This window comes from Oncorhynchus mykiss, chromosome 5 (assembly GCF_013265735.2).
Source record: "Oncorhynchus mykiss isolate Arlee chromosome 5, USDA_OmykA_1.1, whole genome shotgun sequence".
Classification (NCBI taxonomy): Eukaryota; Metazoa; Chordata; class Actinopteri; order Salmoniformes; family Salmonidae; genus Oncorhynchus; species Oncorhynchus mykiss.
This window is the reverse complement of record NC_048569.1, coordinates 58,473,574-58,491,225: the sequence shown is the minus strand read 5'-3', so window position 1 is coordinate 58,491,225 and position 17,652 is coordinate 58,473,574. Positions and strand designations below refer to the sequence as shown.

The following is a 17,652-nucleotide window of genomic DNA, read 5'->3' as shown; positions in this document are numbered from 1 at the left end:
GTTATTCAGTTTCACTGGCATATAGTACGATCTATGGATGGTCTTAAACTGCAGTAATTTATGTCTGAGATTATATGAACATAATCAATAACGTTACATTGCTATACTGATTCTAATAAAAACTCACATTGCGCTGTCAAGAAACGTTTGGCCGCTAGTTTCATCATTTAATTCAGGTCTAGTGTGAGTGAGGCAAAAATAATACCTACAGTTAGTGAGCTAGCTAGCTAATGTTAGCCAAACAGCCTACCCGACCACATGACCGCAATTTTAGAATGTGGGGGGTCATCAAATGCTTTATTATTTAAATATGGGAAAAATCTGTCTACAGACAGAAACAACATAACACAATTTGACGTCACATGGGGCAGAGCATTAGAAAGCACTAAAGCCGAAACGTCTGATGCAGTGAAAATAATGAAAAACATTGAATAATGAAGTACAGTAAGCTTTATGCGACATCTTTTTGAGTGCTAACCCATTACACCTCTTTGTTTGTGTGGGAACATGTGGGTCTGGGCAAGTGTGATGCCACTAATGTTTGTGGAAATGTATGTAAATGAAGTTGTCTGTTTTTGCTTATTGTCAAGAAAATAAGTTGAATCAAATATTTTAAAGAAATACATCAATGCAAACTTTTTCAGTATTATTTATATCTACAGTGTTTAAACATATTTTAATGTCCACAATAATATAATAATTATCTGTTAATGAACTAGCCTGAATATTTGAACAGACAAAGTGCCAAATGGCCCAGCCAGGCCACTGTCACCACTCTCTGGCAGTGTTGCCTAACACTTTACTTAAAGGATGCAGATACGCTTTATAACTTGTTAGAAACAAGAATAAGCCTTTATAATGCATTATTATAAGGCTTATAACATGTCCATTCTCTCAACTGACTCAAGATGGCTGTTATTTAGTCAGGACCAATAGAAAGTGACAATACACCATAATAAGGGGGTCATATATTATAATTACAGGCTTCGAGCGAGTGCTACAGCAGTGATGTCTAAAGTGGGATCCCGACATCCTCGGTGGAGTATGCTTTCATATCAAAGACCAGACCGTTCCTGTACATCAACATGGTGACCAAACAGTCAATCTCTCCTTGGCTTGAATCAGGGGTTTCTAGACGTAGCACCTGGGCCTTATAATCAGGGCTCAGCAGGTCACTGACTGGGGTGCTGGAGTCTCCCAGGCACTTCTCGTCCGTGTCTTCACACTCGTATGTCTCAGACACCTCCAGGACAGTGGCTTCCTCAGGGTTGGGGTCTTGGCTGCAGTTGTCATATAGCTGCAGCTCATGCACCTCCTCCTCATGCATACTCTGTTGAGACAAAGGGATACCCATTCAGGATCAAATCATGCCAATGTCTCAGTGATGTCAGCATCAACACATGACTTGGACAAATGTTCAAGTTAAGCACACACAAAGTCGTGCACCAGATATTTATGCTTTGCACCTATAAAGCATCAGTTTCACATGTTTTGTAAAAAGTTACGTTGATAAACCAGCTATTTAATAAGTTTGGGGTGCGTTATTGTTTGTGGAATGTATGGAAGGTCTGTGGCTTCTGAGTGTCAAGGGAAGATTCTTCTCACCATGTTTGTGCTTTCCTTGCTCAGCAGGTGCTTTCCTCCCACCAGTGTATTCATATAGACCTGAGCACCTCTGTAGACACAATAACTAACCCTACCTTTTATGATGGCAGCCTGACAGGGCTCAATCATGGCTATGGTACTTTATAATTTGTGATTTAGTGTAAAAGATCAAAGCATGTCACATGATGTCTACTTTCAATTCTGTTTCAGTTCAATCATGTTGCTGCGTGCATTCTGACTTACAAAGCAGGACATTTAGGGAAAATGCAGAGTTCTGCACAGTAAAGTCTGAACACAATCCTAAATATGTCAATTGTTAAAAGGATCTTACCTGATTCCTTGCTCGGTAATTCACCGACTCTACGACCACAGGACGTGGTATTGGTGGGAAGATATTTTTTTTATATCTTAGAATTAGAACAAAAGTTATAGATGCTGTTTAGAATGATGTGTGAAATGTTTTTGAAGTCCTTGAAAAATGAACAATATTCATCCCTGAAAGACTAGGCTTTCTTGCTAATCCTGAAGATCGGATGTTATTAAAAAGTATATATTTTCAGCTTACCTCTGGATGATGAACAAGCATACTGTTATTAATATTGCAATTGAAACAATTATGCCAGCTATGATCCAACCTTATTGGAAAAGATAAAGGAGATAATTATTTAATTTGATGTTGTTGAGTTCGATAAGCATCTTGAGTCTGTAGGGTGAAACAGTGCAGGCAACATCCACATATCACTCATTTGAAAATTGAAAATCACAAGTGATCAAGTCAATTATACCATGAATGTGGACTCTCGTAATTTCAAAATTGTTTAACATTTTTGCTGATTCTCTGGTCTAGTCTGTGCCATAACAATAATACATTCCTAATTCCTACCAATAACGGACTGGGGTAGAGGCTTTGTCATGATTTGGATAGTTGTCGTTGGTCCTGAACCTGCAGCTGTTGCTCCAGCGAGATGGATGTTGTAGATGGACCCAGGTGTCAGGTTTTGAACAAGATTCTCTGTTTTTGATGCAAAGCTCTTGAGACACTCTGATAAGAGACAAATATGTGTATTCATCTATATACATTAATTACACAATTACATAAATGACACGTTTATCACGGGGCATCGACTCATTAAGTTTGGAGGAGGACTTTACCAGATTCAATTTGTGACTCATTTTTTTGGCTTCTCCTTGTGTAGCAGACTTCATAGTGTGTAAGGAAACCTCGCTGGTCTGGCACAGGAATAGGTTTCCAATGCAGCATTGCAGAATTGGTTGTAACATTAAGAATAGGAGCAGTGAAATGATCAGGTGCCTTACTGGGTGCTGAAAACAAGACATCCGTGTTAGATGATGTATACATTGTTATGTAGGAAAGAACTGCATACAAGCATTGCTGTGACAGTCAGATTTTTTAAAATGAGCTTAGCTTACCACCCTCCTTTTTATACATGAGACACGTCTCTGTTGATTGTGGCTTTCCATCAGTTTGTTTGTGAACGAGGTAATAGTACCGTACATAGTCGTCCATCTCTGGAACAAAACCAGACGTGTTTATTATCTCAGTTTGCGAGACATACCACCTGTATATCTTGATATATCACACTTTGGTAAAGCACAGTAAAACGAATAGAGACATTTCCTATTCTTCCCCACAAAATGTTTTGGGGTGAAATCCCCCCCTTACTTTCTCTGACGTGTTTTAGTTTTTTCTTCACGGTTCCATTTAGTTTTGATCTATTCACTTTTTCTGGTCGCGTTTCTCCGTCTGTTGACTTGTACCACTCCAGGCAGGATTTCATAAAGCCATGCGCATACTTGAGTGGGATGAGTCTGTCATTAGGCCAAGCTAATTGGAAATTAAATGACAACATTTTGATTTCAGGAATGAACATCATTGTGTAGAGGTAAATTAATCATAAGCGCAGACACACACACACACACACACACACACACACATACTTACACTTGCAGGGAAATGTAAGATGTTTTGCTGGGACAAGGATATGTGTCGGGGATGACTTTCCCACTTTATTAAAGGCAATAATGTCACCACTGACAGCAGAGTAAGTCACATAAACACTGAACTCAGTGGAAGTGACAATGGTGAAGTTCTTTCGCTTTAGTAGGCATGGCCAAATATGGAGAGACAGGTTGTAATTCACCTGCATAGAGACTGGATAAGGTGGTGTCTGGAAGACACAGGGGTACACAAATAGATGTAAGTGATGCAACTCTTTGAAACACAATTTGAGCCTAATTGTAACCAGCAGAGTCTAGAATGTTACTTCATTTTCAATGTTTTGTAGCACTTTGTAACTTACACCCCAAGTCAGCTTGAGTAGTCGAGTACCATTGTTAAAATCCTCTACTGTCCAGTTAACTTCTGGGGGATTTGAGATTTCTGCAGCAAAATGACAGTTATAACCAGAAATGGTACATCCTCTGCAATTCTAGAAGGGCAAAGCCAGGAACATGTCTTCATCTCAGGACATAGAGTCAATAAAAAATTCTGACAATACAGAAGATTGAAATTCAATTCATGAATTTAAAAACTTGCCACTGTTTCCAATCATCATGTGAACAGAATTGACTGATTTTGAATAGAATTGCCATCAACCCTGGTGAGTTTCACTGTAGGCACAGACTATTTAAATATTCATTGCTCACCAGTGGGAACGTCCAGGATTGGAGTCCAGTCGCTCCACAGGGGATGTTTGACATGCTTGGACATTTGTCTGACCTGTAGTTGGTACACAGATTCGTTCTGGAAATTCTCCAGAGTGACCATGGCTGTACAGACAAACACAGGTTTACTGCAAGTCTCACTCAAGTAGTGATAGCTTTGCACTTTTCAAATACTCAATTTTATTGAGACCCACACTGCAGTAAAATACTGAAATAAACATTACAATAATGTGGCTGCTTATATTTCAAAAGATCTTAAAATGAAACTGAAAGGAGCTCACCTTGTTTGACTTCTTTCTTAAGTGTCTTCTAGACCAACAGAGACAAGGTCAAATTAATTGAGGCAAAAATACTAAACTCATCAGAAAATAATGAATGAGAGCATTGTTGCAAGGAAAAGAAGAGGTCTCACCCATGTCCCTGAGGTTTCCTCTAGTCTTCTGAACTTGACCTCTATGACAGCATCTTCAGGCACGTGCACATATGAGAAATTGCTTTTTCATATTGGTTGTGTTTACAAACCCCCCCCCAAAATTCAACGTAAGTCTCGTTACTTGTAACACAAAACAAGCTAATCTCTCATAACCTCTTGAATCTTGGAAGAAAACTGTTGAGCACCTGCCCTCCCAAAGGACTGTGCAAGGCCCTGAGCACCTTAACTACCTTTCTTGTTATCCCAGCTGAGGGTAAGATTTCTCGAGGATCTTGCCATAGACATACGTTGGGGAGCTTCATACTTAACTGTAGGGAGAAAGCAAATCACGTTACACACAAAAAACAAAGATTACAATAGGAATCTTGGGATTCAAATTGTACTGTGGTCAGTTGTGTAAAGTACTTAGTGGATTCTTAGCCTGCATTTTACACCGAATAACAGTTCAAAAATACAAAAAAATGATTTACCTCTTTCAGAAAGTGTAACAGTGGTATTGAGTGACTGGCAGCTCCCGTTGCCCATGTAAGCGACCACCCATATATCCACCAACACTTTGTTGAGCACTGTATTGTCTTGCACACAGATATAGCTCTTCCTACTACTGCCCAACGATGTTCTACTTGCAGCGGAATTGGAGCGGCTGAAAACATTAAGGATGAGAGCAACATTTGGTTCGCACACTGAACAGATATTTGCATGATCAATGTTTTATTACCTGGGGATCTACTAAGGTTGATAGTTAATTCTCAAGCACAAGGCAATACTGTCTTCCTACTGTCAAACCCTCCGTCTTGATTTATCTGCCGGTGACCGTAGCGTGCACACGCTCACACATCACAACACTATTTTCTTTTTGTCTGCTATAATAAAATTGTTACAATGTATATACAGGTAGCTCTTAAATGAGGAGTTCTTCATTTGCTCATGCATTGTTTAGCCACTACACACCCAGCACCTGCCGGTTTTCCGGTGTCATAATACAACTTCTCTGTCTGTGTAACTCATGGAAGGTTCCCAAGCATGCATAGCTAGTTCACTTACCTGTAAAAAAGCTCATAAGTTGCATTCTTCATAGATTCAGATGTCTCCCATTCACATGTATAGATGGTGGCACTTTCAGTTTTCTTGTAGCACAGAGGACTAGAAGGACATTTAATAGTTGCCCCTTTTATAAAGGAAATTTAAAGTGTTTAAATGTAAAAAACAATATTGAAAAAATTCAGTGAGTTGCTGTCCTGTTCATTAGTATGTATACATGGGGTCTGACATTATTGACACCTTTGTTAAAGATGAGCAATAATGTCTGTGTAAAATAAATTCTGAAAATACTGAGGTATATTTTTGTATGCAAAACATTTGGGAAATTTTATTATTTCATACTAATACAATTGTTCAGAGAAATACATTTTGTTTAACAAGTAATTATTGTTAAAAAAAACAAAACAATTGACACCCCTAATAGATTGTTATAATAAAGTAGTCAATTTTAGTATTTGGTACCATATTCCTAGCACGCAATGACTAAATCAAGCTTGTGACAAACTGGTTGGCTGCATGTATAGTTTGTTTTGGTTGTGTTTCAGATTATTTTGTGCCCAATAGAAATGAATGGTAAATAATGTATTGTGTCATTTTGGAGTATAATCATTTCAGACCCCACTGTACAACTTCTTTGCTTTCACCAGAGAGGGTCAAGTTAATTTATTAGATATTATGAATAGAATATATTCTATAAATTATTATATTAGATGTTACTTTGCAAAATTATCCCCAAATTACAAATGGGTATTACAAAAGTTTGATTGAATTGATTGATTGACTACTAATTGTAACTATCAGTGTGCAATAAATAATATGCATATCTTTCATCTGTATTTCTGCACAGTTCATTTACAGTAGCAGCCCTGTCACAAACTCTTGTTTGTTAAAACCATGCTGCCCTGATAAGCTAACCATAATCTTCAGCCTCATGTCAAACTTCAATCACAGTAAATGCTTCTTATTTGTCTTTTATGGTTTTGGTAGTATGATAATTGTATCACTACGGAGATAAGCTGAACAGAATTGACGCTGGGCCAAGAGCCACTTGAAAGCCCCTGAGACTAACTGAGTAGAGAAAAAGATTCATACCTTGAGCTATTACCATAGCAAGAAGCAGAAATCCTTGCAAGAACCAGTGTTCCTTTGTCTCCATCACCTCGACAACCCCTTGACGGAGTTAGTGTGTAAAGTCTCCAAACAGGTGACAATCCAGGGTTGATCAGCCTGCGTTTGACCAAAGAGACTTGGGTTTGCTAGACTGTTAACACAGTTCCATGCAGCCGTCGACAGCTCCTCAAATCTGTTTCAGTTACGCTTCTCGTAAATGACACTGTTGGGGGCGAAAAATGTCTGCATGCTCTTGTTCTTTCTCAGATAAAAGGGCAGAACATGTTGTCTCTACACCACAAACCACAATGTTGGGGAGGGAAGCGTGCTGACTGTTGGCAGGTTAAAAAAGAAACCTTGACTTAATGTTTCAGAGAGGATGTTGGCCACTGCAATCTTCTGCAGTGACACAAAATTACCTACTTTACCTTTCCTACGTTCAGAAGCATAATCTATTTTCACATCACTCTCAAGCTAACCCCTGCCATGCAGCTTAGGCTTTGATGGACTCTTTCATATTAAAAGCATCACTCATCACTGAGGTTTAGAAAACTGGCTTTGCAATGGTTTGCTCGGCCAATCTGAATGAAGACACTTTGGTAGGACTTTTCAGGCAATCAGCTGAAGGCGTGGGCAATTCTGAGAAATTTCTCATCTCTTACATCCTCAAATTGGATTTCCATTTTCTATGAAATGACAACATTTCTTTAACATTGCTTAGTCACTTTATACCTCTCTTTGTACCTATTCCACATTAAAGGTGCATCCCGTTAGATTTCTATGTGCAAATTCCACTGCGCACACCACGTCATTTCAACGTGGATAACTGGGTAATGTTTGGTTGAGACGTTGATCAATGACATTACAACCTACAGTATGTTCAACCACTCAAAGAGATGTGTTATCTCTATACTTTCAACAATGTCCACTGAACAAAAATAAAATGGAACATGTAAAGTGTTGGTCCCATGAGCTGAAATAAAAGTTCCCAGAAATGTTCCATACGCACAAAAAGCTTCTTTCTCTCAAATTTTGGAAACAAATTTGTTAACATTCCTGTTAATGAGCATTTCTCTTTGGTCAAGATAATCCATCCACCTGACAGGTGTGGCATATCAAGAAGCTGATTAAACAGCAGGATCATTACACAGGTGCACCTTCTGCTGGGGACAATAAAAGGCCACTCTAAAATGTGCAGTTTTATCCCTCAAGTTTTGCGGGAGCATGCAATTGGCATGCTGACTGTAGGAATGTCCACTTGAGCTGTTGCCAGAGAATGTAATGTTAATTTCTCTACCAAAAGCCGCCTCCCTCATTGTTTTAGAGCATTTGGCAGTACATTCAACCAGCCTCACAACCGCAGACCACATGTATGGCATCGTGTGAGTGAGCAGTTTGCTGATACCAACGTTGTGAACAGTGTCCCATGGTGGCGGTGGGTTTATGGTATGGGCAGGCATAAGCTATGGACAACAAACACAATTGCTTTTTATCGATGACAATTTGAATGCACAGAGGTACCGTGATGAGATCCTGAGGCCCATTGTCGTGCCATTCATCCACCGCCATCACCTCATGTTTCAGCATCATAATGCACTGCCCCATGGCACAAGGATCTGTACACAATTCCTGGAAGCTGAAAATGCCCCAGTCCTTCCATGGCCTGCATACTCACCAGACATGTCACCCATTGAGCATGTTTGAGATACTCTGGATCAACGTGTACGACAGCATGTTCCATTTTCTGCCAATATCCAGCAACTTCGCACAGCCACAATCAGCAGCCTGATCAACTCTATGTGAAGGAGATGTGTCGCGCTGCATGAGGCAAGTGGTCACACCAGAAACTGACTGATATTCGGATCCAGGCCTTTACCTTTTTTTAAGGTATCTGTGACCAACAGATGCAAATATCAGTTCCCAGTCATATGAAATCTATAGTTTTGGGCCTAATGAATTTATTTAAATGACTGATTTTTGGTTTAGATCTCACCCAAATGTCACTGCACTTTCAACCATTTAAAAGCACAGCAAAGTTCAAATTGGAATGCAATGTGAGATATTGTATTTATTTATTCACGAGATGAATGTGTTGTACCTCTGCTTCATCTAATAGCATCACCAAATGTCCTGGATTGCAATTGAGATTACATTGAAAGTACATGGTGCAAGAGATCAATGCCGTTCGAGATTCTGCTCAAGTTATTACAGCAATTGTGAAGATCTCCACAGACCTGCGGCGACCTGGGCATGCTATCTTGAACAATAATAATCTTCAGAAATGGCTTTGTCAAAGGAACAAAATAACTTTACAATGATGGGGACAACTTGGAGAAATGTTGGGGTTAAGTGGGTTAAAATCTTCCTGGAAGTCACAGAGGGATTTATTTAATTTCCCATGTGGTTTATATTAAAGGGCACTTCATTGAATATAAGTCTTATAAAATTCAATATTGGTGCACAATTTCTACTTAAAATAAGAGACACAAAAGGCACTCATTTCGTGGAACGACACACATGTAACACTGCCTGAGATAACATGGTCCCACTCCACACAGTGTAAAATTAACTCTTCACCAAGTGTTACATTTCCAGAGTTGATTCAACTTTAACTCTTATTAAAACTTGCTTGTTTTGTTCTTGTTTAACTCTATGCTACTAAGGTTCACCCTGCCCAGGGTGATGCCCCTTAACATGAATACCATATAAGCTCATAATTAATAGCTGCTAACACAAAGATGTTTCTGCTAGGTGGAGTTCAGTTTGTTATTTGCAGTTAGTTTCCCAATCCTTCTTCCTCCTTTTGCTATCAGAAGTAAGACTGGAACATAGTATCAACAGAAACTGAAAGTTTCAAACAGGCATTTGTATGGCTTTTGTACAATTGAGCTCTTCGTGCACTTACAAAATGTCTACCACTGATTCTTAATCTCAAGCTAAAGCAAAGCATGAATCATTGTACTTTTGTAATTACAGGTGTTCCAATAATGTACAGATATTTGTTAAGCGGAGTGACACAGGGGAACCCAAGAGCCTCAGATAAGGAAACAGGGATAAATGAGCCAAAATATTTGTTATACAGGGAGATATGGAGTGCAGATCCAGGGAAGCTTGGATAAGTTGCAGAAAAAACAGATGTGGAGACTGAGGTTGGAGTTAACTGAATAGAACAGGGTAAACAGGTCCTGAGGGGAATCCAAGATAGTGGTTGTGAGTAAAATCCAGAGCAAGGTAGTTGGGTGGTGAGATGTGGAACAGGAGACAGAGCGGTAACTGCAATGAGAGGATAAACTGTGTCAGGCAGGCACATCAGCGTAACAGGATCTTGAATAATCATAAATGGCTAGAATCATGAACTGACTAAGCAGAGATTACCATCTGGCAAAGTGGAAGTGGCAGGACTGACTATTTGTACAGGTCTTGATTATGGAACGAGTTGCAGCTGGTAGGGATCTGCTCTGACTCCAGCACACCTGTCTCCAACCACACAATCACACACAGAGAGAGAGAGAGGGAGAGGGAGAGAGAGAGTGTACATGGGGAGTAACTGCAGGTCAAGAGGACACCAGATGAACACCAGAGGGAGCAGATGTGACAGATATTATACAATTCCTTTCACTCCCATGAAGTCCATGGCCATCAGGTCTGCATGGTAGAACTTCTAAGTAGAAGCTAATAACATCTACAGTAGAGTTCACAACCCAGTTGCTCTAAGTCAGGTTTAGGGTTAGGGTTAGGGTTAGGGGTAGGGAAAAAAGGACTATAATTGGGAATCAATTATTGGTCCCCAAACAGTCCTCACAAGTATAATAAGAAATGCACTACATGCTTGTCGAACATCTCATTCCAACGTCATATGCATGTGCTGCTATAACAGCCTCCACTCTTTCAGGAAGGCTTTCCACTAGATGTTGGAACATTGCTGTGGGGACTTGCTTCCATTCAGCCACGAGTATTAGTGAGGTCGGGCACCGATGTTGGGCGATTAGGCCCGGCTTTCCAAATAATCTAAAGGGTGTTCGATGGGGTTGAGGTCAGGGCTCTGTGCAGGCCAGTCATGTTCTTCCACACTGATCTTGTCAAACCATTTCTGTATGCACCTCGCTTTGTGCACGGGGGCATTATCATGCTGAAATGGGAAAGGGCCTTCCTCAAACTGTTGCCAAAAAGTTGGAAGCAATTCCATAGGAAGAGAGAGACTGGAGAATCTTTCAAACAACAATTTTACAACATTTACAAAAATGAAGCAATCAACCATCACCAAGAATGCTTAAGAGTTGAAAGCTTAACAAACATAGTCGGATCTCTACTTTTATAGAAAAATACATATTTGTTGTATGAGTGTTAGTCAGCAGATAGTGTGTAAAAAGCAATTAGTTGTCTGTGCAGATTTAACATAGCACGAGGTTGCTAGCCCAAGGGCTCAACCATCTAACTGCATTCACAAACACTATAATGTGCTCCTTTCTGCAAGTTTCCATACATGTGTCTTTCTGTCCCACAAAGTCAAGTTCGTATCAGGTTAGAAAAAACATGAGCATATAACAAGAGACTATTCTTTAAGCAGTAAAACACGGGATAGCATAACTTATGTAATTTTCCACGACAAAGCACAGAATCTTTTAGAATGTCATTGTATGCTGTAGTGTTAATATTTCCCTTCACTGGAACTAAGGGGCCTAGCCTGAACCATGAAAAACAGCCCCAAACCATTATACCTCCTCCACCAAACTTTACAGTTGGCACTATGCATTGAGGCAGGTAGCGTTCTCCTGGCATTTGCCAAACCCAGATTCGTCCGTCGGACTGCCAGATGGTAAAGTGAGATTCATCACTTCAGAGAATGTGAACGTGTTTCTACTGCTCCAGAGTCCAATGACGGTGAGCTTCACACCACTCCAGGTGACGCTTGACATTGCGCATGGTGATCTTGGACTTGTGTGCGGCTCCTCTGCCATGGAAACCCATTTTCTTGAATGGAATAGCCTTCATTTCTCAGAACAAGTATAGACTGACGAGTTTCAGAAGTAAATCATTTTTTTCTTGCCATTTTGAGCCTGTAATCGAACCCACAAATGCTGATGCTCCAGATTCTCAACTAGTCTAAAGAAGGCCAGTTTTATTGCTTCTTTAATTAGCGCAACAGTTTTCAGCTGTGCTAACATAATTGCAAAAGGGTTTGCTAATGATCAATTAGCATTTTAAAATGATAAAATGATAAACTTGGATTAGCTAACACAACGTGACATTGGAACACAGGAGTGATGGTTGCTGATAATGGGCCTCTGTACGCCTATGTCGATATTCCTTTAAAAACCTGCCGTTTCCAGCTACAATAGTCATTTACAACATTAACAATGTCTACACAATGTCTACACTGTATTTCTGATCAATTTGAGGTTATTTTAATGGACAAAAAATGAGCTTTTCTTTCAAAAACAAGGGAATTTCTGAATGGTAGTGTAAGTTAGAAGCTTATTATGCATAAGCTATCATTGATTAGCTAAACATAAGGCTAATACTGCATTGATTTTATTAGGGCTCGGTTCTAGGCACTCTCCTCTTTTATCTATATACTAAGTCACTCGGCTCTGTCATATCCTCACATGGTCTCTCCTATCTTTGCTTTTTAAAAATTATTTTACCCCTTTTTGTCCCCAATTTTGTGTTATCCATCGCTGCAACTCCAGAATGACTCAGGAGATGTGAAGGTCTAGAGCTGTGCATCCTCCGAAACACAACCCAGCCAAGCCGCACTGCTTCTTGACACAATGCCCGCTTAACCCGGAAGCCAGCCGCACCAATGTGTCGAAGGAAACACCGTACACCTGGCGACCGGGTCAGCGTGCCACAGGAGTTGCTAGTTCGCGATGGGACAAGAACATGGGACAAGAACATCCCTGCCGGCCAAACCCTCCCCTAACCCTGATGACTCTGGGCCAATTGTGTGCTGCCCCATTGGTCTCCCATCGCGGCCGGCTGCGACAGAGCCTGGATTTGCGGCAGGTTATCTAGTGACACAGCTAGCACTGCAATGCATTGCCTTAGACCACTGCGCCATTCGGGAGGCCCCCTTTCCTATAATTGCTATGCGGATGACACTCAACTACTTTTCTCCTTCCCTCTTCTGGCAACCAGGTGGCAGCACACATCTCTGCATGCCTGGCAGACATATCAGATTTTGTGGTCAATTAAAACCTGGTTGCCTCTACCTGGAGGCTGAAACTTGGCCGTAAGTGGATATTCCAGCAATATATATTCTCTATTCTCTGTCTCCCATTGAAAACCTGTGGTTATAAATTGAAGAGGGCAGTTGAATGATATCAAGGATCTGAAAAGATTCCGTACACTCTTAGAAAAAGGGGTTCCAAAAGGGTTCTTCGGCTGTCCCCATAGGAGAACCATTTTTGGTTCCAGGTAGAACCCTTTAGGTTTCACCAGAGAACTCTCTGTGGAATCCAAAATAGTTCTACCTGTAACCAAAAGGGTTTTACCTGCAACCAAAAAGGGTTCTTCAAAAGGTTCTTCTATGGAGACAGCCGAAGAACCCTTTCAGGTTCTAGATAGAAAAAAAGATGCTAAGACTGTATGGAGGAATGGTCTAAGATCCCTGCCAATGTGATCTCTAATCTCATAAAACATTTTAGAAAAAAGTTCAGTGCCGTTATCCTCGCAATGTGAGATATTGAAAGGTATTGAGAACAGGGGCGCCAAGACCCCTTTCTTTTTTAGATAAAAAAAAAAAAAATTGTTAAACCAATTTTTTTTCAATTTTATGAGGAAAAATTATATTTTTTGCATACAATATAGCTGAGTATTTGTATTTATTTTATACAGTCTTTTTGGCTAATGTTCATCAGGGATGCCAATAATTTTGTACCCGACTGTATATCATTGCTGACTCATTTGATTATTTTCATTATAGAATAACTGGTGCCTTTTCAGACTTTATGACACAATCGTGAACAAATTCTCAGTACTTCATTTTGTTGGAATCACTCTGATCAAAGACCGGATCACAAATCTGTTTTCTTTTTTTGCTAATTGTGACATACAACATCAGGGCCTGAATTGAATTAATCCAAACATGAAGCAAACTCAAAATCCAGAGGAATCATGCTCCTGTGCTTTTTGAACTGCTCTTTTAATGGCTGTTTTATTCAAATATGTTGACAATAAATATGTTGACAATAAATTGAATTCATTACTGAATATGAAAGCAACGTTAGCTGTGGCTCACTTGTTGCACTCTGTTTTCTGTTCTGCCTAAATGTCCATCTGGATGGGGAAGAGATAGTTAGAAAAGAGTGAGGCGGAGGTATAGCCCTTGTCACCATGGTAACAGAGGAACCTGTTCTCTTTAGCTGTTCCAAGCAGCAAGCTTCTCAAAACAAGAGAAAAGCATTAACAGGAAACCTCCACTTATGTCCTCCATTTTCACTTATGTCCTCCATTTTCACTTATGTCCTCTTTGAACATAGGATATATTGTTCTTCCTTCTAATGTCAATGTTTCACACTAAATATCCCATTAGTTAATGTGACATTGCTTTAATACATTGTGCTTTTGAGAGAGAGCTGTGGTTTGATTAATGGAATACAGGGGGGATGTTCAGGGGAGGGGGAGTTTAAGGGTGGAATTCCAAAATGTGTCTTTCCAAGCAAGCTTTGAATATCACAGATGCATAGGGTCAAATCTGGAGTATGCGCAGGCTCCTAGCAACCACCAGTAACCATGTGCTGCCTTAGTAACCAATGTTGTCTACATTTTTGTAGAATAAGATATAAGCATTAAACCTAATTAGTACAGATACGCACACGCACATGCCCAAACACACACTTATGAAAACACATGCACACACACACGCACACACGCACACACACGCACAAATCTTATAGAGACTAATATACAGAGTAGATCTGGCTCTGGTGATAGCATAGTAGACTGAGAGGAATTCCTGGAGCAGCTTTGGGATAGGCCACCAACAGTCGTCATCTTGAGCAACAGCTTGTGATTATGTTGTCGGTGCGTCAGTAAATTGCCTACTGACGGCTATCCCGGGCTATAATTATGCACATCAATTTGCATGTTATTTCAGATTGCACACCGTCATTGATTTAGCCGGATTTTTATCAATTCAAATAGATTTAAAGGGATAGTTCACTCAAATGTCAAAATGTCATTGGTCTCCTTACCCTGTAAACAGTCTACACTCTTAGGTGCTATCTAGAACCTAAAACTGTTTTCCGACTGTCCCCATAGGAGAATCCTTTGAATAACCCTTTTTGGTCCCAGAGAGGGTTCTATATGTACCTAAAAGGGTTCTCCTATAAGGACAGCCTAAGAATGCTTTTGGAACCCTTTTTTCAAGGTATGACAGAAATCCATGCTTTGGTTTTGTTTAGCTGACCACGTGTTTTTTTAATGGTAACCTTTTTAGCATTTGTGACACAAATCCAATGAATGTCAGTGATACCTACTGTATATTAGTGCTTTATGTCCAAATCACCCTAAAGCATCTAAAAATGTATTAAGTTACTATAGATGATTTGGACATGAAGTGTAAAAAATTCTAATATAGGTAACTTACCATTGACTTGCATTGGTTCGTGCCACAAATGAAAAAAAGTTAGCATTTAAAACAGTGGCCACGTAAACAGACTGCTTACAGGGCAAGGAAAGCCAAATGTCATTTGTAATTTGGATGAACTATCCATTTAACTTAGGAGGTAAATTAATCTTACACTCTCAACACAACTTTTCTCTTCCAACACCTTCTCCAGGGCCGATTTATTACCTTGATCAACACCTTCACCATTACCCTCGCACCATAGTCTGGCAAAAGCCAGATGGGCTGGTCCATTTTTAGCACAGTGGGCCTGTCTAAATTGTTGTTATTTTTTTGTGCAAAATTGTAATTATATGGCTAATATTGATGGCCTTGATATAAAAAAAAATCGACCGGTGTGGAGGCCTCGAGGGGAAAAATGCACTGGTGTGATAGAAATGCCTGGGCCGATTTCTGGTCCAAGTCCGTCCCTGGTGGTGACCGCGGTTCCAACCGCGCTGCTGCTCCTCAGTTCTTCACTGGTGCGCTTTGGACTACACACTTGACGCGCGCCTTTTCAGAAATGGATTGCCTATGTCGAGTTTGCCTTCATTGACATGTTGTGTTTAGCGACGATGTGCCGAAGTCACTGATAAACGACAGCTACTTGACAGTTCTTTTTAGGTCCCACCGCACTATGATAGAGAAACTGTTCGCAAAATCACCAGTGTCGCAACGTGACAAGTGAAGTGCAAGCAGCAGTCAACGGAGGTCCCTCTTGGCAGGAGTCGTAGAAGGATGAAGTCGAGGAGAGACAAGCTGAAAATCCCCTCCCTTACTTTGGAGTAAGTTTGCATGCTTTTATATAGTGTATAACTTATGCACATTGATCTACATGACCATTCATTCATGTTGTCGGGGGAACCATGGGAAATCACTTATATTTTATTAAGGTAAGTAAATGTAGCCTAAGTGCACCTTTGGGTATAATGTTCTATTATTGATGTATGTAGGGCCTACTGTAGCCTATGTTTGACTATAAATGATCAATTAATGTCTTAGATGTTATAATAGTCTACAATCCCTATAGACTACTGTACTCTGATGCACTCAAATCATGCTTATTTTTCTGTGAGTATTTGAAGTGATATGGTACACTCTTGGAATAAAAGGTGCTATCTAGAACCTTTAAAGGGTCCTTCAGCTGTCACCATAGGAGAACCCTTTGAAGAACCCTTGTTGGTTCCAGGTCGAACCGTTTTGGGTTCCAGGTAGAACCTTTCCACAGAGGGTTCTACATGAAACCCAAAATGGTTCTACCTGGATCCAAAAAGGGGTTTTATCTGGAACCAAAAATGGTTCTCCTATGCAAACAGCTGAAGAATCCTTTTTTTTCTGAGAGTTTACAGCGATTGAAGACCTAATAGTAGCTAGCCTACAGTATGTGCTTGATAAGAAAAGACAACAGGCTACAGTGGTGTGCCAATGTATCTCTCAACTCTACCAGTTGCAACCAGTTTCTTGCACGCAGTATTTAACACGCAGTATGGAACCTACAGACACCTAGTGTGTTTCCCAATGAGACCCACTCAGCTTGTAGGCTGCAGGAGTTTTGAACACGCATTGAGTGAGTGATTATCCTGGTGTAGAACTCAGAACGTTAATTTATTTTTCTGTCTCTTTGTCTATTGAGATTTGACCAATGACTTAAGCTAGTTCGGCAAGATGAGCTACTATAGCCAGCCTACTTGGCATATTTATGTTGGTGAATTTATGAATGCTGGTATATACTGTACTTTGTTGAAATTGAACCAATTATCAGATCATAAACTGAATGTGAATTTGAGGGGTGCTTCCCACTTTGATGGTGGGTGGGGGGATAGGAATTTGTCTACATTCAATCCAGAAATACATTAGACTAGATGTTTTTCAAAGTGACCTCCGCACACAGATTATTTGCCCTTTTCAGAATTATTGTCAAGATGTCACATAGCTTTGATTCAGGCCAGTGTCAAACACGTGTTTCACATATCACTCACTCCCTACACAAATGTCTGTCATTTTGGAAATATGCACCCATTTCCCAAACGCTTTACTGTGATTCTTGCCTCCTTCAAAGGATTAGCATTGCTGCAGTTCTCGTCTTTCCACCCACCCACTCTCCATTCTGAGCCAATGTAGCCAGGGGCTGCCTGTTTGCCTGCCTGCTGCCCACTAGACGCTGATCCAT

At 40.2% G+C, this 17,652-nt stretch overlaps 2 protein-coding genes and 1 long non-coding RNA gene across 5 annotated transcripts in view; 1 reads left to right on the top strand and 2 right to left on the bottom strand.

Moving 5' to 3' along the window:
• LOC110524147 (interleukin-6 receptor subunit beta) lies at positions 1-7,183 on the bottom strand. The gene is made up of 16 exons (XM_036977960.1): positions 6,857-7,183; positions 5,768-5,891; positions 5,194-5,366; positions 4,954-5,031; positions 4,703-4,755; positions 4,572-4,599; positions 4,273-4,395; positions 3,927-4,006; positions 3,569-3,794; positions 3,290-3,451; positions 3,037-3,135; positions 2,758-2,928; positions 2,489-2,647; positions 2,171-2,240; positions 1,937-2,012; positions 1-1,330 (listed from the first exon to the last, which is right to left on the bottom strand). The coding sequence occupies exons 1-16, from the start codon at positions 6,918-6,920 to the stop codon at positions 1,013-1,015; spliced, it is 2,004 nt and encodes a 667-aa protein (XP_036833855.1). The 5' UTR covers positions 6,921-7,183; the 3' UTR covers positions 1-1,012.
• Positions 7,184-8,916: 1,733 nt separating this feature from the next.
• On the bottom strand, positions 8,917-10,289 carry LOC118964530. The gene is made up of 2 exons (XR_005051587.1): positions 10,250-10,289; positions 8,917-10,147 (listed from the first exon to the last, which is right to left on the bottom strand). It is a non-coding gene; the product is annotated as an uncharacterized LOC118964530 (long non-coding RNA).
• A 5,703-nt stretch (positions 10,290-15,992) lies between these two features.
• Positions 15,993-17,652, top strand: part of mast3b (microtubule associated serine/threonine kinase 3b) — a 58,362-nt gene continuing 56,702 nt past the window's right edge. For 2 of the 3 annotated variants that reach the window (XM_021603519.2, XM_021603518.2), the window contains exon 1: positions 15,993-16,267. In XM_021603519.2, the coding sequence (XP_021459194.2) occupies positions 16,221-16,267 (47 nt within the window). In that variant the 5' untranslated portion in view covers positions 15,993-16,220. The remainder of the gene's footprint in view (positions 16,268-17,652) is intronic. The other variant, XM_021603520.2, reaches the window with a different exon arrangement.

Coding starts and splice junctions, on each gene's coding strand:
- LOC110524147 (XM_036977960.1), bottom strand. CDS start 6,920: ATGGAGACAAAGGAACACTGGTTCTTGCAAGGATTTCTGCTTCTTGCT. Junction 5,367..5,767: donor ACTTATGAGCTTTTTTACAG/GTAAGTGAACTA, acceptor TAATGTTTTCAG/CCGCTCCAATTCCGCTGCAA. Junction 5,032..5,193: donor TGTTACACTTTCTGAAAGAG/GTAAATCATTTT, acceptor TTCTCCCTACAG/TTAAGTATGAAGCTCCCCAA.